Below are 24969 nucleotides of genomic sequence, written 5' to 3'. Positions count from 1 at the left end.
CTCTGTGCCCAGGAATCATGGTACCGGGTCCCTAGATTCATCCTTACAACAAACCTAAGAGGGGATTACTAGGATCTCCATCTTACAGATGGGGAAACTGAGGTTGAGAAAGGTTAAGCAACTTACCCAGGGTCTCACAAGTAGGAAGTTGCTGAGATTTGAATCCAGTCCATGTAGCTTGGAGCCTGTGCTCATAACTAGAACTCTAAAGATAAAAAGTACGCTTTCACAAAAAATTAGCAGACTCCTGGGGCATGTATTCTAGAACAACAAAAAGCCATCACTTAGTGAATCAGATGGGCTCCTTTGTATTTCACTCCCAGTCATCCAGGGATGCGAGTTTCAGTGTAATGGCAATTATCTGTGGCATGTACTTTATGGAGGTATTTTGTCTGGTCTTTTGCAGCGGCAGAGTACCACTCCCTTGCTGCTATTCATATTTACTTTCTATTCATCATTATCTGCCATTTTGCTAAATAACTATCCTTCCCGGACATAAATCATCTATAAAAATACTCTGGCTCAGAGAAAATTTCGCCCTGGCACTGCAATGATGAGATAACTATTTTCATCTCTTGTTGAAGCATTGAGATTTATTGGCTTTCGATGGGCAGCAGACCAGGCATCACTCTCTGCTAAACAGACTCCCACTTGCATTTATTCTTATTGCATTTAGCGATTCAAAATGGAGCGCTGGGAATCCCTCGAGGGTCCATTCCCAGCCTGGGTGGGGTGTTATTACTTTATATTAGATAAGGGAAGGACACACAAAGAAACATGTGGCGATTCGGATGATTTTTTATTTCCGTTTAGCAGTGATGACAGAATGTCATAGTGAAATGACTTCAAAAGTCATTTTTCCCCACTGCCCCGGTTCTACAGCCCTGTCCCTTGAGGGCTCTTCCATTGTACAGTGTTATTAATTCTGCTAACTTTCAGACTTCATTGCTGACAACAGGCCTCTTGGCTTTCGCAGCCTATTACATTAAATTTCCCATCAAACCATGTCAGCCTCTGAGGTCACAGATTTCGAGAGAAGCTTTAGATATTTTGCCATCTGACTTCACGGGCAGGTGTTTTCTAAATTGCTTTTAGGTTTGTTTTTCCAGTGTCAGAAATCAGATTGAACTTATTTAAAAAAAAAAAACAAAAACTCAAGACAGTGAGTGCTCATCAGAGTAAGAACAAAGCGGAGTGCAAGACACGTCTGAACTGGTGTGTGTGTTTCTGTGTGTGTGCACGCCCCTGCCTTGCACTTGTATTCCAGTTGACCTTCCAATAGACTATCATCCCCGACCCAACCTGGTGAGTAGAATGTCTTGTTGACTTTTTTCTTTTTTTGCATCTATTGAAGCCCCCAAATAATAGTGTGATGGCCCTGGTGAGCAGGGCTAGGTTCCACTGACCTTGATTTTGGAGGGATCTGTGAAACTGTGGGGTGGCATTAGAAGGTCAGTGGGCAGGCCGGTGAAAGGATTGTGGGCCTGGTCTGACACTAGCATGGCTTAATGTAGAATCTTTGAGCAAGTTCCCAGTGGCAATAAAAACTCCCTTGTTCCCCTCCCTGTGTTAATTTCAGCACACTGTTGTGGGATTAAAATAAAGGAAAGGCAGAAACCTTCCTTCCAACTAACATGGCCACAGGCACCACGTTGCTGTCAAAATTACATTCCGAAGGAAGCGTGGGGAGGAAAATGGAGCCGGGGCTCCCGTCTCAAAACAGAAAAGAAATGAGATGTTATTTTTGAAGCAGTCAGCTCCCGAAAATGATTACAAATCATTTGGCAAATCCAACGTGCCCTCCAAGTCCTTATTTATTATTAGTTCCAGTTAATATCTCTGCTCTAAAAAAACGACAACATTCAGGTCTCCGCTTGCCGTCGGTGGCCGTTCAGATTTACAGGCTTGGCGGGGAGCAGCCTTGAGGTTCCCTCGCTGCATGTTGTATGTGCGCTGGGGAGGGTGACCAAGTGACAGGCCTTGGGGGCTGGAGGGGAGAGGAGTTATCCACTCTCGGGCCTCTGCAGTGGTAGATGTTCATCACTCGGATGTCCCACCTCCGCGCAGGTGACAAGACCCTGGGTGCCTTGCGGGCAGGGGTGAATGCCGGCCCCGCCTCCTCTTTCTCTCTAATTTTTAGAGACCACACATCTCCCCTAAACCCATCCTTAGCTCGCTCTCCACGCAGGAGGCGGTGGCGGAACCAGGCTCGGGCTGGAGAAAGGATGTGAGTGAGACGAGGCAGTGTCACCGCGCTTCCCCTGCTAGCAGCCATAAGGAGAGAGAATCATTTGTGGCACTCTGGGGACAGTTTTGTCACCCTGACAGTAATGCTGTTATGCGCTGGCTTGACACACAGGATGAATCCATAAAGACAGATAAGTAACTGTGAAAGTGGCTGGGGATCAGGCTGAGTGCCACCACTCACCTGCAGTGACAAATAGAGAGTCATGAAGGATTGGAAATCCTGCCTAACACGGAGATCTGTCAGCAAAGAGATGGACGGCAGCCCGGGTGACACTGGCGACTGGAGTGACGCGTGCCCCCGGCGGGGGGTGTCAGGGGGTCGACTTCAGAGCCTCTCTGGGTGGGGGCAGAGGCTTTTCCCAGAGGGGTGTTCACTGGGGTGGGTGGTGGGGGGCAGGGAGAGGATTTCAACGCTCTCCTGTACTTTTCTTGGTGAAATGAAACTCTGGGTGTTGTGTGTTTTTCTTGGTTAGGTTCAGATTTATTTGGTTAAGAAGGTTGTGTTTCGTTTCCATTTTCTTTCCCTGGGATTTTTTTCATACCAATAGGGGTCCCCATCTGCAAATCAAATGAATCCACGTTTTGATAGTTAGCAAAATATGACTGCTAAGCCGTTGATGTCAGGGGCACCAGGCAAAGGGCAGGAGGTAGCCAGGAAGGCACGGAGGGGATGCTTAAATTTATCTTTTATGCTGGAGAGGCTTGTTATTTCTGGCTAAGAATCTGCTTTTCTTCACTGAAAGAGATTCAGAGGGAATCACTGCGGGGAAAAAAAACAACAGGCTGTATTCTGGACCTGCTGCTTCCCAGTTGAGCTGGAGATGCAAACAGAGCTGTGTGGTCAGGTCCTGAAATCCATTGTGTTACCATGTGGGATATGCTATCTTTGTTTTAATTATTCTTGAGGTCGTTAAAGCCTGGCTGTGTGTCCTATCATCTTCTTGGAAAGTTATGAAAGAGATTTGAGATGATAGTTAAGCATACACGATAAGAGTGAAAACCTCCTTGGGTCCCCATCAGGGATTGGGGCAAAGGCATTTAGAGCTCTCCTTTTACCCAGAAGGACTCTTTTGACCCCAGGGATGAGTGTAACCATATTGGGGATCCAAGGGTTTCAGACAGGGTGGGTCCTGAGTCTTATGTGCAGATTAGCAGGACGGCGGAAGGAAAGCAAACCCATAATCAAGAATCTGTTTTCTATAACAGTGATCAGTATCGCTGCTGTTGATGTTTGTAAGTGGCATATGGAGGCTCATCTAGCAAATTCTTTTTCTGACTGTTTTACTGTAATCGTTTTTAAAGAAAAGAATTACCATAATATGCCCCCCCCCCCCGGCAAATGAGTCCTCTTGGTCTATTCCACTGCTATCATTTTTGCCACCTACCTTTGTCATAGGTGAAAATGTCCTTGTGCTGTGCGAAGTAACTTCAGTCGTGTCCGACTCTGTGCGACCCTATGGACTGTATCTCACCGGGCTCCTCTGTCCGTGGGAGTCTCCACGCAAGAATACTGGAGTGGGTTGCCATGCCCTCCTCCAGGGGATCTTTGCGACCTAGGGACTGAACCCATTTCTCTTATGTCTCCTGCATTGGCAGGCAGGTTCTTTACCACTTGTGCCACCTGGGAAGCCCTGAATATGTCCTTGATTTATGTCAATTGTACCTACTCTACTAATTTTACTTCTAGGAGCTTAATCTAGAGCACCTTGTGTTTCTGAAACTTTGTTTCCTCAAAACTGGTTACAAATAGCTTAAACTGTGACTAATGCTGCAGCTACTCTGATTGCTACCACTTCTATTTGAGCTGTATATATTTAAACACTTATTCTCCTCTCTAGGCAGACCCTTGCAAGGAGATTTTTCTTTAGAAAACCCTGGGGCCTATTTTTTGGTTTTAAGATTCTTTTAGTTTATAATTTGGGGAGGCTAAGGATGTTTTAAAGCCATTCAACGATAATGAAAACAGTTTTTTTTTTTTTTGACCCAGGTTCTCAGTTTGACATGTTTTGACCCTATCATTCTAACCATGATTTAAATTCTGAATTTCCAGAAGCCTTATTAAAGATGTCAATTTGTGCCCCCAGAATGGTAAATGTTCCTGTGAACTTTGACTCCTAAAGGAAACTCGATTTTAAAAGAATAAAAGATTTTCCTGATAAATATGTTCCTCATTTTGGGCTAATACTTTCAGTCTGAAGGCTGGAATGGGGAAGGGCCAGCCCACTCCCTGACCCCACTCGCTGTCTCTGTGATCCAGTGCTCTTTTACAGCCCAGGGCATTAGATTTTTATTTTGCCAAGATCCCTTTTGTAATGGGATGTGAATCTCCCAGTGCACACCTGATTACATAGGCCTGTCTGTGAATTTAAAAAGAGGGTGGACCACTTAGCATCGTGGAGCTACAGGTGAGCCTGCCAGGTACCCAGAACTCCAGAACCTAAAGGGAACTCTTGGCTTATTTTGTTCATTTGAGAGCCAAGGTCACACTACTTCTTGGGGCCTTGGTGATGCAATGCAAGCCAGGGGCTTTTCCCGGCTACAAATCTCCTTGCTGTGATGTGCACAGATTCTTCTGGAAGTCATCCAGCTCCTACCCACCTCTTCTCATTGGATGGGCACAGTGGCCACTGTCAGGGGGCCCTGTGGCTGTGGACAGCTGAGTTGTGCTAATGTTTGTCATAGTTACCCTTTCTCTTCTCCATCTATCTACTGCTCTTCTGTGTATGTGCCAACTTCCTAGCCAGGACACCAGCTACCAGAATTTGTCACTAAAAATGCATCAGATGGGGCTTCCCTGGTGGTTCAGTGGCAAAGAATCTGCCTGCCAGTACAGGAGACACAGGTTTGATCCTTGGTCTGGGAGGATCCCTCCAGTCTTGGGAGCAGCTAAGCCCAGGCATCAGAACTTCTGAGCCTGTGCTCTAGAGCCCGGGAGCCTCAACTACTGAAGCCCATGCGCCCTAGAACCCATGCTCCGCAACAAGAGACGCCACCTCAATGAGAAGCCTGGGCACCGCAACTAGAGAAAAAGCCCGTGCAGCCATGAAGACCCAGCACAGCCAGTAATAGATAAATAATTTTAAAAATGTATCAGATGATGCTCACATCCTCGGTTTTAGCTCCATACCCAAATTCTCGATGAGAGTGCTTTGGGAGAGAAGTTTCTTTTGGAGAGTTTAACCTACCTTATCACTGGCCCTCCCTGTGTTCACCTAGTCACTGCTCACAGAGATAATTCACCCACCTGTACTACCTTCCCAGGAATCAAAAAGCTTTTTTAGTATTAAAATTTTTTAACTTGTTTTTAAAAAATATTTATTTAGTTATTTATCTGACTGCGTTGGGTCTTAGATGCATCACGCAGGATCTTCATTGTGGTGCACAGGCTCTAGTTGCGGGGCACAGGCTCATTAGTTGTGGTTTATGGGCTTAGTTGCCCGTGGCATGTGGGATCTTAGTTCCCTGACCAGGGATCGAACCCAAGTCCCCTGCATTGCAAAGTAGATTCTTTTCTCTCTCTCTCTCTCGTTTTTAAATTGGAGGGTAATTGCTTTACAATATTGTGTTGGCCTCTGCCATACATCACCATGAATCAGCCACAGGGTACCCACGTCCTCTCCCTCCTAAACCCCCTCCTATCTCCCACCCCATCGTACCTCTCTAGGTTGTCACAGAGCACCGCAAGGTGGATCCCTAACTACTAGACCACCAGGGAAGCCCCAAGGTGTAATTTTCCAAAATTGATGCACCCGGCCCATTTTTGTATCATGCCCACCAACACTTGGCGTTGCCTCAGCCTCCTCAAATCCTCTTCACCAATCCGCTTCCGGCCCGAGTGATTGTGAGGGACACTGGTGTCTTTGGAACCCTTGGGCCAGCAGCACCTTTGGAGATTCTCAAGAGGAGACTTGGTTCAAATAAGAGCACAGTTGCGCTCTTCAGGGTTGACTATCCACTTTGCACACATTATTATTTTTTTTTTGATCCTCTTAATGTGGTGAGGTGACTAGGCAGATACCATTGGCCTTGCTTTATTACTGGAAAACTTGGAGAGGTCCCATTACCAAGTGGCTGGGCTGCATTTGCTGTCCCAGGAGATTTGTGGGCAGTGTTTCCCAGAGTCCTTAGAGCAGTCCTTGCTGTAGGTGGGACAGGTGATGATGACCCACTTTGCAGAGGGGGAGCCTGAAACTTGGGGAGGCTGACTAGTTTTCTTGGGAACACAGCAGATGACAGGTGACACAGCTGGGAAACATATCCCAGACCTTCCAACTCTTAGACTAACACTCTTTGCATTATAGTGGGATTAACCCCACAATCAAGAAAACCTCAAGAACAAAGCTACTTAAGTCTCTGTAGAGCATCACCCTTCAGATGATTCCAAATTCCCATGTCAGTCAAGCCGCAGTTCCCTGTGGGCAATCTTCTCCCTCGTGAGAAGAAAGTCTCCTTTGGCCAGCTGTTGAGACCAGAACCAGAGAGGGCTTAGTGGAGTGCCCCTCGCCTGCGGCATGCTCACTAATTCATCGGCATCAGAGATGCTGATGACTGGGACCCAAATTCTGGCACTGCTTGCCTTTCGCTGACTCACCCCGAGTATTTTCTAAGGGCAGGGGCTGTAATGCCAAGATGGCATGGGTGAATGAAAGAGTGTCAGGTATCGCTGAGGAAAGGTGTCCCTGGCAGGGGGACAGATTGTAGACGCTGGAGGCAGGAGAGAGAGGGAGGGGGCTGTGGAAGGCTCCCATCCCCGAAGCCCGGGCGAGGATCTTGAATCACAGGGGAAGCTGCAGCAAGGCCGAGTGTGCTGCCTTGCAAAGGTCAGGCTTTAATTACATGCACAGTTAAATGGAAATACTGTAGCGAGGTCACACTCATATTTCTTCAGCCTTCATTAATGTTATTGCTCCATCACTTTCTCTCTCCTTGGGTTTGTAAATGAAAGTTCCTTTAAGTACATTTAAAAGGATTATTTATTTTTAATTGTTTTACCTCTGGAGGGAGAGGTTACCTTTTTTTTTTTTTGAGCAGTTAAAAATAAAACTTCACCTATGCATTTCTTGCTAATTTATTTCAAAGCCTGTGCTTTTTATAGTCTTATCTACTAATGCTTTTGATTAAAACACAAGCAAAAACCAGCCAACATGAACAGGTTGAATGGCACATCTGTGCAGAAGATAGCAGCTCACTTATTTATGGCTCAAAGAAATGGAGCCTAAATGAAGCTAGCTATTGCTGGAGAGTGGATAAGCGGCCATTATGAATTATCCTTAATTATAGCGATTTCCTAAACTAATAAACCTGCTAAATCTTTATTGCAAAGGTTAGTTTACGCAGTGCATATAAAACCCGCATGTGCTTCGAATCAGACACCAGCTGTCTGACAGTGTGTTCCTATTTCCGTGAGTGTTCACATAAATTTTATGTAGGTTATATTAACAGTCAGTCCATATCACTAGCCACAGATGCCAGGAGACATAAAAATTGCTCTCTAGTGAGCCTAAATATCCCTAGAAGCTAGTTGTGTCTAATGTTCCATGTAGTATTTGTACGTGAAAGCGCCAGATTGGAGGGTTATTTACAGATGAATATTTCAATCCAGTTAGTTCATATAGGCCTACTTAGCCTTCGTCGCTGGTTTATTTGTATGCTAAATAATTCACCAAAGGTTCTTGTTTACTTTCTATAGTAGTTTCTATGAAATGCAAACAAGGGAGCCAACTTTAGGTGTTCAAAAGGCTAAGCAGTTCTGTGTTTAAATGCAGGTCAGAGCAGCAAATGCAGGCTTGCCGCCGGGCTGTCACTCAGTTTTACCCATTCTTCATCGTCTTCTCTTTTTTTTTTTTCTCCTTTCCTCCTCCAGATATGACTGGAGCTTGCTGCTTTCATAGGAATTTTTGGCTGGGCTATCTTTAGTCTAAATTTATCTTTTTCAATACCTGCTATAGGCTGCCTTTGGTTTACACAATTAACCACCCAGCACCAGCAAACAAGAACGCCTCCTTGGCTTCCTGAAGCTTCCCCATAGTCCTCTGGGCTGACAAGAACAGGTCAGTCCTCGGCTGTTGAATGCCCTTGTTTTCTTCCCCTTTTTCCTTTGGCTTTCTTTTTTTTTTCTTTTTTCTGTTTCCTTTTTGTCCTCCATGATTTTTTTTTTTTCTGGTACATTTCTTATTCTCAAGATCTGAAAAGACAGCAAGTAGGACCTTTCTCTTTTCCTGGAAAGCCCTGAGGCAGCCCGACCTCTGTCACCCTGAAGGACAAAGGAGCCAAGTCCAGTTCTAAATGAAGTCACCTTCCGTGGCCCGCAGAACGTATGCTCACCTGGGTGGGAAGGGTCGTCGTCTTCTGAGGTGGCAGTTACCTGGCCCTATTGTTCAGATGTTCCCGTGGCTCAGTCTCTATGTGAAAAATACCTCTTTTCTCCCCCTATGTTTTGCAAATGTTTCTGATCCTAAACATTTGCCCCTGAAGAGATTGGAAAATAGCCTCCTTCATTTTCAGCCAGGCACTGCCAAGACCATGAGAGGGTTCAATAGCAGTGCTAACTTTTTATTTAATAATATTGATTTTATCATTTTTACTACTTACAATGGGGATTGGTCTGCTGATAGTTATTTGACCTCCCTTTGTGCATGGCTGTGGAGTGCTTCGTTAAAGCTATCGACATACCTCTCTCTTCGCCCATCCCCTTCCAGCAGCCCATCTCGGCAAATAATATTGAGATGCAGTAACTGTTCCCCGATATTGATTCCAGACCGTGTTCATCACACCCTTCCCAGGGCCAGGCCAAGAGCATCAGCCCCCGTTCTGTTAAACCCTTGACTGCTGTAGGCGAAGTATCATTTCCATCTTCTGAGCGAGAATATCACCCTTATATGTTTCAGAAAAAAAAAAAAATTACCCAGGAAAATGAAAGCGTTTTTTGATCTTGATTAGTTTTTACGAATACACAATTAAACTGATCTTTTCAGTTTTATATTGAGCATTTTCTTTTTTTAAGGAATACTAGAAGATCCATGGGTCTCTGAGCTGGTAGGAGGAACTCTGATTACATTTTAAGCCTCTGGGATTCAGAGTTTGGCACATTCAGCCAGACTCAGGGCCTCTCTGACCTTCAGTTCTCTACCAGCTGGGGCTGTTCTCAGCACCTGGACCTAAAGAAAGAAAAGTTCCATGTTTTGCCTCTATGGAATCAGTTGAGATGACAGCACATTTAAAAGAACCAGGGGTTTCACATTCAAGAAGTGACCGATTTAATCCAGTGATTATAAACACATCTATCCCTAGGAAGGACGTGATATAGGTGGATGTGTATATTCACCAAGAAAAATACCAAACACTGAGCCAGTAATCCTGGAAATCATAAGTTTTATAGACCAAAAAAAAAAAAGAGCAGTAGAAAATTTGCACCAAGAGTGATTATATCTAAGTATTGGAATTATACGTGATTTAAATTTTCTGCTTTGGGCATTTCTACATTTCCCAAATTTTCTTTTGGAATTAGAAAAGGAATCCTACTCAGAAGTGTTATTTTTCAAAATGGAGAGGTTAGTAGAAGGATTAGAACTCCAGAAAATTCCTGTCTACCAAAGTGAATACGTTAGCCAAGGTTGAAACTGACTCAGTGGCCCTGCTCATCTCTGCTCCGAGGTAAGCAAGACAGATGTGACTGTCACTGTTCACCTGCTGGTTTGTATTTTGTGACTCTAACAGGGATTGAGCCAACCTTTGCCTTTGAAATGTAAGGCAGAATGGTTGGAAAAATGGATTTTGGAGTCAGACAGACCTAGGTTTGATTCCTGGTTTTCTCCTAAGCAGGCCTTTGAGTAAGTTAACTTTCCCTGTGCCTCAGTCTTCCTATCTGGAATATGGATTACTGAGAGGATAGGGTGAGATTCTGTATGTAAGATCTCCACACAATGCCTGGCATCTAGTACTCCATCAGTAAACTGTAATTGTCATGAATGGCATCTGTATAGCAATTTCCTTGTCATACCAGAGCCATAATAGAAATTAGCATACTCACAGTTCACAGAACGGTGATTTTTTTTTTTTTCTCCTTAAGCCCAACCAAGACTCAAGTGAGATCAACCCAGTGTCTAATACATTTCAGAATTCCAGGACAACTCTGATTTCCTATAGCACTCTTTGACTAAAGGCAATTCATTTTTTAATGTCTATCTAAATGAAACCTTAGGTTTTGTTAGGATTTTTTAAATTTTAAATTATTATTATTATTTTGTTCATTCGGCTGCTCCGGGTCTTAGTTGCATCATGCACAATCTAGTTTCCTGATCAGGGATCAAACCTAGGGCCCCACCCCGCCACCCCACATTGAGAGCACAGAGTCTTCACCACTGGACCACCAGAAAGTCCTATCGTTAGAGGATTTTTAAAGAAACAAACATTTGTATCAGGAAAAAAGAAAACCTTAGAGGTCTTTATTTGTGGTTCTGAAACTGTGATCACCATACTGAGAGTTCTTCAGCATAGAATATACTCCTCCCCCAAACATATGTATACACGCTCACACATGTACACGTGTGCGTGAACACATGCGCACACACGTGTACACATGCACACACACACAAACACACACACCTCCTCTCTGAAGCAAGGATTCTTCCGGAGAAACGTTAGACAAACGTAACTGGAACCCTCAGACTGTCATCTCATTTTTGTCCTAGAGTCAGTTTTGCTATTCTATCCGTATGGTCAGAAACACTTTCTAATACGACAGACAGCAGAGGTTCTTCCCTGCAGGCAGCCATTTTCAGGGCTGAAAGCAGAGTATAAAAAAGCGGCTAAATTAGAGACTTTACACAGTTGCTGGAACCGGCTTAATGAGAGACAGCGAACATTTTGCAGGCTACTGAACTTCTGAAATGTGACAATCCAAGCAAATGAAATCATGGTACCTCTCATTGTAGTTTAATTGGACTCAAACTTGGCACGAGGGGCTTGCTGAAAGCTGTATTCCAGGAGACAGACAGGATCGTGCACCAACGAATTCAGCCTACACCACGCATCATCTTACGAGCACCCGAGCTCCACGCGGCTCTCAGGACGGACTCTTGCAGTCAAGAGAAAGAGAACCGCAGCGAATGAAAGCAGAGATGATAAGGCGGGCCAAGCCCTGGCCCGCTGAATGGCATACCTGTCACCCCGAGTTACGCACTAGAAATAGCTCAGCCTCGTGGCAGCCCGTACAGGCCAATTTATTTTAAAGAGGCAAAAAGAAGTGAAACAAACTTAGGCACTCTCTTCTGCCTGTTAGGGTGTCAGGATATCAGTGTCAAGGAGCCCTCTTCACAGAACGGTGAGGGTGAGCTAAGCATAAACGCTAACAAGAGAAGGGCTAAGCACGCACCTCCTGTGGAGTGGAGCTAAATGGAATCCCAAAAAGCAGAAAATTACCATAGCTGTCAGGAATGGGACCAGCGTCCTGTCAGGCAACAGTCTAGGGAGTGAAACTGTGAGAGGGGAAGATGCATTTGGAGAGAGGATGATCTGAAGAATCAGATTATTTGGGGATGTACCTGTCTGGAGTCAGGAGACCCTCGGAAAGCTTAGGGGGGTCTCCCGGCTTCCTCATTTGGTCCCCATGTCCTTTGAGTTCTCAGGGTTGAAACTGAGTATAGGATCCCAACCTCTTCTGATCTAACCATCCCGCCTGACCACTTGAGCCCATGTGTCCTGTTTATTAGGGCTTCAAGTTCTCGCCGGTGAGGCTAGGGAGAGTGGACAAATGGGGTGCCGGCATGTAACAGGCCATCCTGGACATTGATTTTTGAAGGTTCATTAGATAAATGCTGACATCAGAGATTGATGTCTCTTTAAACCAGTACCTACTGCAGGGGTGTCTAGGGAATCAAAAATATTGATGTAACATGTTTGAGCAGAAGGCCCACTGGAGAATTCCCCTGCCTAAATGGGATCCATCAATTTAGACTTTCTTTAATTATTCTAATTTGGTGCATCCCATCAGAAGAGGAGTTTGTGTGCAGATCTGGTTTTTATGGAGAAGGCTGCTCCCACTTTAGGGGCCAAGGAAAGCCAGCCAGGGTGTGTGCGAATCTATTTTTCATTGTTGTTTTGAGCCGCTGTTTAGTAATTAAAATTTTTGATCATAGCCTGATTTTTCCATACAGTGTGGCCGTGAAATTGACAAGGGACTGATTAATGGGCCGACCCTGGGGCCAGGAGGCTACTGGGTTGTTCTCTCGTGGAAGACATGCTGGCAAAATAAAGTTGATGGTTTTGTTTGTGTTTAACCCTTCACCTTGGCACTATCAATAGATTGAAGACATCATTTGTATCTGCAAGTGTTTCTTTAATTAAGACCTTCTAAAAATCTTTCCTATTGATTCATTCCATTATCCTATTGATTAACTGCAGTGGATCATGTACTCGGTCTTCAGTGGAAGGCAACAGTCTGGGCCGGCTGTCATGACTACAGATGCGGACCACAGGCGGCTAGCATCCAACGCCCAGGGTCGGCAGGAGTGTCTTGCGTTCTAATGAGGTATCGGCAGTGGCTCGGTGGGGCTCGCTGAACACCGCGGAGAAAGCCAGTTGTCTCCTGCTGGAGGGGTGGCCAAGCATAAAGCATTCCTTCTAGTCATTTATGAATGCAGCCGCTTAGCGAGCTGGGGTCTGAGGAGGTGGGGTGGGGGTGCGGCTTGCAGGCTTGAGAGGAGGACGGGAATGGCAGATTCTGCTTTGCATTTGAAAATTTAAGCTTTGGAACAAAAGCAGTCTCAGAAATCTCGGTGTGAGCGAGGCATGGCTCAGGGACAAGATGTTCGGTCTTCCCTTGCCCAGGCTGCAGCTCTGTGCCCCTCCCCCAATGTTAATCCGCCTCCTCGCTGGACAGGCTACTGGTGCCACACAATGGGTTTCCTGTTTTAGAGGAGCTTCGCCATCTTCAGGGTTCCCTGGTGTCTCAGTGGCAAAGAATTCACCTGCCAGTGCAGGAGGCACAGGTTTGATCCCTAGTCTGGGAAGATCCCCTGGAGGAGGAAATGGCAACCTATACTAGTATTCTTGCCTGGGAAATCCCATGGACAGAGGAGCCTGGCAGGCCACAGTTCACGGGGTCGCAAAAGCAAACATGACGTAGCAACAACAACCCATCTTTGTAGTTCAGAAAGAAGAGCTGGCCACTTTTACCTCTGTCTAGACATGAGTCTAAACCATCCCCTGGTATTAAAAATGAAGAAATCCGCAGCTGAGAAATCCGTAGTTCTTACACTTTGTGCTTTGAAACATACCTTAATATTGATGGTCATAATGAATAATCCTAGCTGGAGTTTGAGGACAGAAGGACTTTACAAGGTTGTAGTTTGGAATTCCGGAGAAGGCAGTGGCACTCCACTCCAGTACTCTTGCCTGGAAAATCCCATGGATGGAGGAGCGTGGTAGGCTGCAGTCCATGTGGTCACTAAGAGTCAGACACAACTGAGCGACTTCATTTTCACTTTTCACTTTCATGCGTTGGAGAAGGAAATGGCAACCCACTCCAGTGTTCTTGCCTGGAGAATCCCAGGGACGGGGGAGCCTGGTGGGAGGCCGTCTATGGGGTCTCACAGAGTTGGACACGACTGAAGCGATTTAGCAGCACAAGCAGCAGTTTGGAATTCTGTGATGTGCAAAATCAAATGAGATAAAGCACTCAGCACATAGTGAGTGCTCAATCAGTAGACCAATGACTTTTTAAAAAAATTTTATTTATTATTTATTTTTGGCTGTGCAGGGTCTTTGTTGCTCTGTAGGCTTTCTCTAGTTGCTGCAAACAGGGGCTACCCTTTATTGCGGTGGGCAGGCTTCTCATGGTGGTGGCTTCACTTGTTGCAGAACATAGGCTCTAGGCATGCGGGCTCCAGTCATTGTGGTGCACAAGCCTAGTTGCCCCATGGCATGTGGAATCTTGCTGGACCAGGGCTCGAACCTGCGGCCCCTGCATTGGCTGGTGGAAGTCCACCAATAACTGTTGACCTGCCCAATACACATTTTTCTTCTTCTCATACATGTTCTATTCCATTCCTTATGCATTCCCTTCCTCCCCATCCTTCAAATTAGATAAGAATTGATGGCCTTCTCAAGGATCAGGAGGCCTTTCTTCCCAAGTGAAATCCAGCAGAAAAGAAAAAAAAATGCAGATGCGCAGATGCTGGGCAGGAGGCAGATAAAGTTAGAGAAGATAAGAGGATCTCTCTCTGCCCTGCCTCTTTAGTTGGCAAATTAATGAATTTTCACTCTCAGAGTGGAAAATCCTGTGACTGTGAAACATTTCACCTCCTAAGCAAGGTCATAATGGTCATCATCTTCACGGTCAAGTTGGGCCTGGGATTTCAGTAGTGGGTGGGTGTGGAAACTAAGTTCGTAGCCAGGGCTTCGCAGACCCTGAAAAAGAGAAGTCAGAATGTCCCTGTGTATTTGTGTTTGGGGGTTGAGAAAGGTGTGATAATGGCTGAGAGAGACTCCTCTTCTGAATATGAATATTTAAAATAAAAATTTCCCCATTGATAGAATTTTAAAATCAGAATTAAGTGCACATCCTTGCTGGCTTGTGTTTCTCCTATGGACTGTTAGGACAGCTAGTTGTTTGTGCTAAACCAAATGCTCAGTTTCCCGTGGCACCAAATGTCATGTTTTGGGTGTCCTGCGTTCCGTCTAGCACGTTAGCATTGTAAAATGAACAAACTATGCGGCCTGACCAGCCTAACATCCAGGTCCAGCCTCGTCAGCTTTTAAAAATGCCCAATTTCCATGTATCTGTAAAGTTTGCCATTGTGTACATACTCCAGACTCTTCTTCTTCAGAAAAGAAATTTATTTAGATCTGAGTGTACTTTCCATAAGGGAAATTATTTCAAATATAGGGTAGGGAACATTTAAAAATAAACAGTATTTCTGAGCATGTTTTAAATAAGCATGTAATCTTCACTTTATTGAATCACTTTTTTAAATTTAAAGACATATAGAACTGAAAAGAGATGTCTCCTATAACCCCATCACCTTGAGATAACCACTATGAATGTTTTTTAGTGTATTATCTCACAGTAAAAATTATCTTATTTGTAAAATACATACACACATATGTACATACTTTTTTAAACAAATGAAGTATAGTTCTTTATGAAGTGTTAGTTTCAGGCGTACAACAAAGTGATTCAGTTACATGAATCACTGTATGTATGTACGTATATATATATATATATATTCTTTTTCAGATTCTTTTCCATTATAGGTTTTTACAAGATATTGAATATAGTTCCCTGTGCTATTTAGCAGGTCCTTGTTGTTATGTATATACTTTTTAAAGCAAAATTATAATTTTTTTTCACTTATTATATCATAAGCAGTTTTTCATATCATATTCCCTGAGAACATGATTGTTCATATCATATTCCCTGAGAACATGATTGTTAATAGAAACTAGAATTCCCTTGTATAGACATCCCGTATTAATTTCATTTTTCTCCTGTTGTTGAACACTTAGGTTAATTCCTATTTTTTTTTCATGTTATATAAAACACCAGGATAAGTATTCCTGGCTGAAATTTATGTGTGTTTCTATCACCTTAAATTACTAGAAATTTAATTAACTGAGTCAAAGAATATGCACATTTTGAAAGTTTCTGATACATGTTGCCAAAATATTTTTCCAAAAGGTAGAACTGATTATATAGCTTCCTCCAGTAGTTTGTGAGCGTGCCTGTGTGTGTGTGTGTGTATTTTCAATTTGACAGATTAGGAAAACAGTGTCTCCTTGATTTCATTTACATTTTTTTGATTACTAATGAGGTAGAAGTGTTTTCTTCTATTTAAAGTTATTTATATGTCTTCTTTTGTAAAATATTTGTCCAGTTCTTTTACCCATTTTTATTGAAGTGTTTGGCTTTTTCTAATTGATATGAAGAATTGTTTTCAGTTAAAAATTATGGCTCCTTTTCATAGATAATCAGATGAGATTGCTATAGACAGTCCAGTTGGATTCTTCATGAAGACATTAAGTTGTATTTGGAATGTCTTGATAATGGCAATGTTATTCATGAACTTCTTACTTTTTAAAAAATGGCTGTTTGCCGCTGATAAAAAAGATATATGGGAAAGAATCTGACAGTGTCAATCCAGCTCGAGTTAACTATCCCAGGACACTACCAGCATTTTATTACAGTTGTCAAAAAAAGGAAAAAAACCAACAATTTTATTGTTTTGATTATTGAGATCCAGCCACAGATCAACTGAGCAATTAAAATCTCTAAATAACGTTCTCTGAATTGTCAAACAAAGGATTCGTTCCCAGAGGAAAGGACTTTTTTGAAAGAAGATAGTTTTCGCTGTAATGTCTGTGCCAGTAAATGGTTGCACTAATTGGAATATACAGAAATATTTTACCAGTTTAACAATGCATGACATCCTAATAAGATTGTGATGACAAGCTTTTCTTTTTATGAAAGGTGATGCTACTGCTTGCTTCTAATATACATGGGTTCATGTGTCTTTTTATGACATGTTATAAATGAAATGTTTAGTAGAAATTAATCTGCCCTAGTCAAATCTTTCCTGTGTATGAAATTATGTTTTAAAAGCAGGACAACAGAATCTTGATTTCTGTTGTTTTCATTTAAGTGCTCGGAATATTAATAATATATTTTATGGCGTCTTGGAATGGGATAGAAAAGGATGACAATTAAATGCATATTAAACTGCTTGTCCCAAATCCCACTCATCTGCTACTAGAATGTGTGAAGCCAGATTCCCCATCTTGCCCCAGCTCAGATGGCTCGCTGAGTGCAGACTTGGGACAGTTAATGACAATTTTCCAAGACAAGCAGGACTTAACATCAATATCCCTCTCCCTGATAATCTATATACTCTAGAGGTGGTGAGCCCTGGCAGGGTTTTGATGATTTTATGATGGCTTGTGTATATTTACAGTGTGTTTAAAATACTCTTTTTAATTATCATTTGAGTGACAAAGCTTAATCTTTCGATCTTTATCTGCACCTCCTGCTGATGTATGTTTGTTGGGTAACTAAAAAGCGGAAATTTACTAAAGCCCGAGCTTTACGCCAGTAATAAGACTGAGGAGTCAATAGATGATTAACCTGCCTTTCTCCTCTTTATGAGAATAAAGGAATCACTTTAAAAAATCTTTGAAGGTGGCTGAGGTTTTTCAAAACCACCTCCGAGAAGCATATAACAGCCATGCAGCACTGGGCAACATCTGAATTGCAGAAAGCAAGCATGTGTGGAAAAGAACATTTAAAATATCACTTGAATACTGTTCTTCAAGTACATTGATATAAACCCTTCATCTACATCCTAAACATTTCATATACACATACCTGTTTATGAATGTATATGTAACACATATGTATACATTGTGCTATGTATGTGTTGTATACATACAAACCATCTAGTGGAGTTAGGCAGCCTGTCTGATTGGATATTGATATTTTGTTAGATTTTAGGGGCTAAATACATACAACATAGTCATCATTCAGCCTATCATAGCTACATCTTAAAATGTTCCTTTTGTATTGTTTCACTTGCAATGAGATGAAAGCCTGGGGTTATTGGTCCTTGGCACAAATGAGTAAAGACACACGTTAATAATGGAAGCCAAGAATTTAGAATGAAGTATTGAACCTCTGTCTTGGTTTTCCAGAAAGATGAGACACAACCACTACTCTTTCTGAAAGCTCTTGTTTCTGATAGTAATAGGTCAGAATTTTAAGCAAAAGCAAAGCAAAACAATTCCCAGTAACTGGCCTGTGTGGTTACTGACATGTGCGATTCTCTGATAAAGTTACTGATCGTCATCTTCGGCATATATGAAGGACCTGCAGACTGCCTAAGCCTCCTCTCAAAGAAATCTTAAAAATCATGGATTGATTTGCAGATTTAGTGGGATATTAAAAGCTGATGTTGTGCCCGAATAAGATAAGCGTTCTATATTAGACTGTCCTGGAGAAAACCCTCACGTGGCTAGGTGATTTTATTGACATCTTGGAACTGAAGACCATAAATTCTGCTATCGGGCAATATACTGTCCTAAGAAATAGACATCACAGATGCCAAAGCTGCCTCTGGGAGCCCAGCAGACACAGCATGGAGTCAGATAAAGCATTAAATCCCAGACCCAGCCCAACATCTGCAGCCTTGTCACCTCTTTTCAGCCTGGTTATTGGTAAGCTTGGCTGCCATTTGTAACCCATCCATGCCCTTGAGCAGGTTGTCGCTAGCACCACCAGTGAGTCGTATATACCCAAGGCCAAGTGTGCATCCCTAGCAGCCTGTCTGCACCCCACCCCATGGCTCCTCCTATCAAAATGATGCTCGTCCTGTGGTTGTCACATGGAGGTTTAGGCAGCAGCAGTGGAATTTGTGCCAAGAGTTCAGCTAAACAAGGCAGAAAACTTACCGAGTCCCCTTGGTCAGGCAAGTGCTCATTTTTCGAGAAATCGTGAAAGGGCCAAAGCATGGTAAGAGGTAGATGAGGGGGGTTGGGTGTGGGGAGCTGAGTCTGAAGGAAGAGACCAGCAAGGTCCAGAGGCCAGAATGGCAGGCAGTTGCATCAAGAATCCAGATTGAGTGGAAAGGCTCCAACTGAAGTTCTAGGCCAAAAGGTGTTTGGAAACAGGACCAGAATGTCTTAACCATGAAAAGCTGAAATCAACTTAAAAGCTGGGCAGTGGCATACCAAGGATGGGGCAGTGGGAGGAGTCCCCCCCAGCTCTCCCTCTCAGAACCCATCCATGCTGTCTGGAAAGGGCTGCATTGTCTATAGAAGGTTGAAAAACAGTAACAAAACAGAAGAGAGTCTATCTGCCTTTCCTTATCACCATTCTCTGTCAGTTCTAAATAACAGCCATGATGGAATACACATTCCTCTCAAAAGAAATCTTGTATTGGTCTAACATCCATCCAATTTCTGAGTTACTCCTGAAGTTTACTCACGTATGTACAAGCTTCAGATTAGCACATTTTAGTGAGACATCCTTTAAGAAACCTTGCATTTGGCATAGACATCCTCTCAGAGAATTTGTGTCGTCAACAACTGACATCCACTTATTTGTGCAGTCTTAACAGCTGACACATACGTACTCAACTGTACCCATTCCTCTCAAGAGTAAGTTCATCACCATTTGGAAATGACTGAACCTTGCTTCAGGTGTGGTGTATATCTCCAACCACTATGCTTGCCATATTCCTGCACCCAGACAGTAGCTGGGAAATAAATAGTTATCAACAAGACCAAAAAACAATTGGGGTACTTCAACTCTTCCATACCATGAGACCACTTGAAGTTTTTGTTTTTTGTTTAAAATTTAAAGCTGTGAAACAGCTGACAAATCTCTCTGTAATAGTTGTTATTTGGTAAATGAAACTTTTGCTTCCCTATGTAAAATATTTTATTGAATTTGAATCACAGTTTGAAGTTAAATATATTCTTTGATTGTTTGTTCATTGATTATTTTAAATTGAAGACTAAATCAAGGAAAATATTTTTACTGATTATAATATGCTAATTATTGAGAAAATTTTATGATATAGAGGCAAGGGGTATGAAAAATGATTTGCTTCAGCTGTCACACATGCTAAGCACTTCCCTGGAGATGGGGTAGTGTTTATGAGTTACTGAGTGAATTCAGTCCCTGGAGAAGGGGATGGCTACCCACTCCAGTATTTTTGCCTGGAGAATTCCATGGACAGAGGAGCCTAGCAGGCTATAGTCCATGGGGTGGCTAAGAGTTGGACACACTGAGTGACTAACGCTACTGCACTGAATTCAGTGACTATTGACATAATCAATAATAATAAGGAAACATAGGCACAGGATGACCAAATCCAAAAAGAACTTGATTCTGGACTTTGTGATCTGATATCACCTGATATTCTTTGCATCTAAACTGGCCCCCAAATGAAGCCAGGAATGCTATCACAGAAGGAGACACATCCATCAGTTTACCTAGAGTTCAGTTCAGTTCAGTTGCTCAGTCACGTCTGACTCTTTGCAACCCCATGGACTGCAGCACACCAGGCCTCCCTGTCCATCACCAACTCCCGGAGTTTACTCAAACTCATGTCCATTGAGTCAGTGATGCCATCCAACCATCTCATCCTCTGTCGTCCCCTTCTCCTCTGGCCTTCAATCTTTCCCAGTATCAGGGTCTTTTCAAATGAATCAGTTCTTCGCATGAGGTGGCCAAAGTATTGGAGTTTCAGCTTCAGCCATCAGTCCTTCCAATGAACATTCAGGACTGATTTCCTTTAGGATGGACTGGTTGGATCTCCTTGCAGTCCAAGGGACTCTTCCAAGAGCCTTCTCTAACACCAAAGTTCAAAAGCATCAATTCTTCGGCGATCAGCTTTCTTTATAGTCCAACTCTCACATCCATACATGACCACTGAAAAAACCATAGCTTTGACTAGATGGACCTTTTTTGGTAAAGTGATATCTCTGCTTTTTAATATGCTATCTAGGTTGGTCATAACTTTCCTTCCAAGGAGTAAGCATCTTTTAATTTCATGGCTGCAATCACCATCTGCAGTGATTTTGGAGCCCCCCAAAATACAGTCTGCCACTGTTTCCACTGTTTCCCCATCTATTTGCCATGAAGTGATGGGAGCAGATGTCATGATCTTAGTTTTCTGAATGTTGAGTTTTAAGCCAACTTTTTCACCCTCCTCTTTCACTTTCATCAAGAGGCTCTTTAGTTCCTCTTCACTTTCTGCCATGAGAGTGGTGTCATCTGCATATCTGAGGTTATTGATATTTCTCCTGGAAATCTTGATTCCAGCTTGTGCTTCATACAGCCCAGCGTTTCTCATGATGTACTCTGCATATAAGTTAAATAAGCAGGGTGACAATATACAGCCTTGATATACTCCTTTCCTAATTTGGAACCAGTCTGTTGTTCCATGTCCAGTTCTGACTGTTGCTTTCTGACCTGCATATAGATTTCTCAAGAGGCAGGTCAGGTCGTCTGGTATGCCCATCTCTTTCAGAATTTTCCACAGTTTATTGTGATCCACACAGTCAAAGGCTTTGGCATTGTCAATACAGCAGAAATAGATATTTTTCTGGAACTCTCTTGCTTTTTCGATGATCCATAGGATGTTGGCAATTTAATCTCTGGTTCCTCTGCCTTTTCTAAATCCAGCTTGAACATCTGGAAGTTCATGGTTCACATACTGTTGAAGCCTGGCTTGTAGAATTTTGAGCATGACTTTGCTAGCATGTGGGATGAGTGCAATTGTGAGGTAGTTTGAGTATTCTTTGGCATTGCTATTCTTTGGGATTGGAATAAAAACTGACCTTTTCCAGTCCTGTGGCCACTGCTGAGTTTTCCAAATTTGCTGGCATATTGAGTGCAGCATTTTCACAGCATCATCTTTTAGGAGTTGAAATAGCTCAACTGGAATTCCATCACCTCCACTAGCTTTGTTCATAGTGATGCTTCCTAAGGCCCACTTGACTTCACATTCCAGGATGTCTGGCTCTAGGTGAGTGATCACACCATCGTGATTATCTGGGTTGTGAAGATCTTTTTTGTACAGTTCTTCTGTGTATTCTTTCCACTTCTTCTTAATATCTTCTGCCTCTATTAGGTCCATACTGTTTCTGTCCTTTATTGTGCCCATCTTTGCATGAAATATTCCCTTGGTATCTCTAATTTTCTTGAAGAGATCTCTAGTCTTTCCTATTCTACTGTTTTCCTCAATTTCTTTGCATTGATCGCTGAGGAAGGCTTTCTCGTCTCTCCTTGCTATTCTTTGGAACTCTGCATTCAGATGCTTATATCTTTCCTTTTCTCCTTTGTTTTTCACTTCCTTTCTTTTCTCAGCTGTTTGTAAGACCTCCTCAGGCAGCCATTTTGCTTTTTTGCATTTCTTTTTCTTGGGGATGGTCTTGATCCCTGTCTCCTGTACAGTGTCATGAACCTCCGTCCATAGTTCTTCAGGCACTCTGTCTATCAGATCTAGTCCCTTAAATCTATTTCTCACTTCCACCGTATAGTCGTTAGGGATTTGATTTAGGTCATACCTGAATGGTCTAGAGGTTTTCCCCACTTTCTTCAATTTAAGTCTGAATTTGGCAATAAGGAGTTCATGCTCTGAGTCACAGTCTTGTTTTTGCTGACTGTATAGAGCTTCTCCATCTTTGGCTGCAAAGAATATAATCAGTCTGATTTTGGTGTTGGCCATCTGGTGATGTCCATGTGTAGAGTCTTCTCTTGTGTTGTTGGAAGAGGGTGTTTGCTATAACCAGTTCATTCTCTTGGGAAAACTCTATTAACCTTTGCCCTGCTTCATTCTGTACTCCAAGGCAAAATTTGCCTGTTACCTAGAGTTAGGGAATGAAAATAAATGAGGGACAGGCTGTTTGTTAATGGTCACCCCGGGAAAAGCATGCAGAGCCCACCAAGGAACTCCTGTGGAGTGGGGCAACTCCCCAGATGACAAGGAAGCCCTCCTCAACCAAGGCCCTTCTGAACTGAGAATTCAGAAAGCAAAATGAACAGCATCCTAGAAGACACGAGACAACCATTGGATGTGCATGACCACAGACATGGGTTGGCTCTTTAACAGCCCAGTGAGCTGGAGCAGAACGCAACAGAGATGAATGAAGCAGGCCGAGCGTGGAGAGGTGGGATTTGATTCACACTGGAGCATGTGTGTCCTGTCTGAAGGGGGCAGCCGCTACTCAGCTCCCCCTAGTTATCATCCTGGGGGGATATTGACCCAGATAAGCACATCTTTCAGTTTTTCAAGCAAAGCCAAACATCTGACTGTTAGAGCAAAATCTCTAGATTTCTTTTTCTTTTTCAAAAAATAACTGATTCACTTCTTTTTTTTTAAAAAAAAAAGTATAAAGCCAAAACTATTGGGGCCACAATAAATATTTGGGAGCAAAATGTCAGCCTTGAGCCACCATTTTGCCAACTCAGCACCAGAGCCTTGTACCGTTTCTGCCATTCTCATGTGATGCCAACCACAGGGCGAAGTCATGCCTTGGAATACTAGAGAGGGCTAAGAATCACATTAGGAGGAAAGTAGAGGCAACTCTTGACTTAAAGACAGTGATGGGGACTTCTCTGGTGGTCCAGTGGTTAAGAATCCGCCTTGCGGTTCTGAGGATGTGGGTTCAATCCCTGGCTGAGGAACTAAGATCCCACATGCCACGGAGCAACTAAGTGCAACTAGTTGCGTGCAACAAGTGAGTCCACGCACCACAGCTAGAAAGTCTGTGTACCCCAACGAAGAATCCCGAGTGCTGCAGCCAAGGCCAACACAGCCAAATACATACAAATAAATTAATTTTAAAAAAGACAGTAATGGAATAACTGCCACAGCTTGCAGTCACCAGGGCTCCCCAGGCAGCTCAGAGAGTAAGGGATCTGCCTGTAAGCAGGAGATGTGGGTTCAGTCCCTGGGCTGGGAAGATCTGTGGGAGAAGGGAATGGCAACCCACTCCAGGGTTCTTCCCTGGAGAATCCCATGGACAGAGGAGCCTGGTGGGCTATATACAGTGCATGGGGTCACAAAGAGTCAGACACAACTGAGTGATAACACTTCCACTAACACTTGTCATCACCAAACACCAGGGAATACATTACACTATGAATAGTAGTTGTCATCTGTTGAGCTCATGACTCTGTGCCAGGCATTTTGGGGAGTCTTCCCAGCAGTGCCATGAAATGGAGTTTTACTTCCTCACTTATGGATAAGGATGCTCAGCAAGATTTTGTCATTTTTCCCAAGTTCAATCATACAGTCAAGACTCCACCCCATACCTGTCTTGGACTTCAGAGCTCAGGGTCTCAACCACTGAGCCTAAGCTGCCCAGTGGTGTGGAGCCTCTGTTCACTACACTAGGACGCCAGAGCCAGGTTGCCTTGAATGCCACGCATCACCCACGAGCTTCAGCAGCTTCCCCAGGAACACAAAGATAACAATCTCCTTCCATGGTTTTTGTTGCCTGGTCAATAATTGTTTGAACACCAAAGCTGGGCACCACCCTTGTCCCATTATGGAAAGTTCTCTTTAGCAAAAGCCCAGGGGAGAAGGGACCAACTCAGTTTGGCCCTGGAGCGCTTGCATCAGCGTTCTCCTGCAAGAATATACTTTGACTTATGCATCGCTTGCTTAATAGACCACAAAAGTCAACATCCCTCTGGAAGAACAGCTCGTGCTTGGAGGCATCACGGGGCCTCAAAAGATCCTGTTGGGGCAGGATGTTGTGTAAAACCCACAAGTGGAGCTAAACCCCATGTCTTCTCATTATAATGTTAATATTTAAGAAAGCTTCTGTGCTTTCTCCCAAAAGTGGGGGGGGTTGGATTTTTCTTTCCCCTATTTTGCTTTTCAGACCTGGAAGCACATCACCATTTTTTTTTTCAACAAAAGAATGTGTCTCTTGTCCCTGGGTATGGCAATGAGGCAGAGAAGAAGCCAGTGTGTAGAGGGGAGGGAGGGAAGGTGACTGATGGAGCATAGCCCCCATTGGAAAGAGGTACAGGCAGAGGGGCTCCCGGGGCTGTCTCAAGCCCCGCCTTCCCAAAGGAGGCAGTGAGATCTTATTTCAGATCGTGTCCGCATTCCATTTTCCAGGAACCTCGTGGCAGGTCCCCAATTTCTGTTGTCCTCCAGCCCAGTCTGGGTCTGGGCTCGCACTAGCGGCTGAGCCAGCCGTGCAGGTATC

General features: G+C 43.5%; 1 protein-coding gene across 2 annotated transcripts in view; it reads left to right on the top strand.

The window, feature by feature from the left end:
* FTO (FTO alpha-ketoglutarate dependent dioxygenase) overlaps window positions 1-24969 on the top strand; it is a 439075-nt gene that overhangs the window by 383227 nt on the left and 30879 nt on the right. Inside the window, exon 9 of one of the 2 annotated variants that reach the window (XM_088830202.1) lies at window positions 8196-8297. The exons of the other annotated variant lie outside the window; for it this stretch is intronic. Coding sequence (XP_088686328.1) covers window positions 8196-8262 — 67 coding nt within the window. The 3' untranslated portion in view covers window positions 8263-8297. The remainder of the gene's footprint in view (window positions 1-8195; window positions 8298-24969) is intronic. 2 annotated transcript variants of the gene reach the window in all.

This window comes from Moschus berezovskii, chromosome 22 (genome assembly GCF_049115385.1).
Source record: "Moschus berezovskii isolate FMDL1 chromosome 22, NW_MosBer_1.0, whole genome shotgun sequence".
Taxonomy (NCBI): domain Eukaryota; kingdom Metazoa; phylum Chordata; class Mammalia; order Artiodactyla; family Moschidae; genus Moschus; species Moschus berezovskii.
This window is presented reverse-complemented; position numbering and strand designations above follow the sequence as displayed.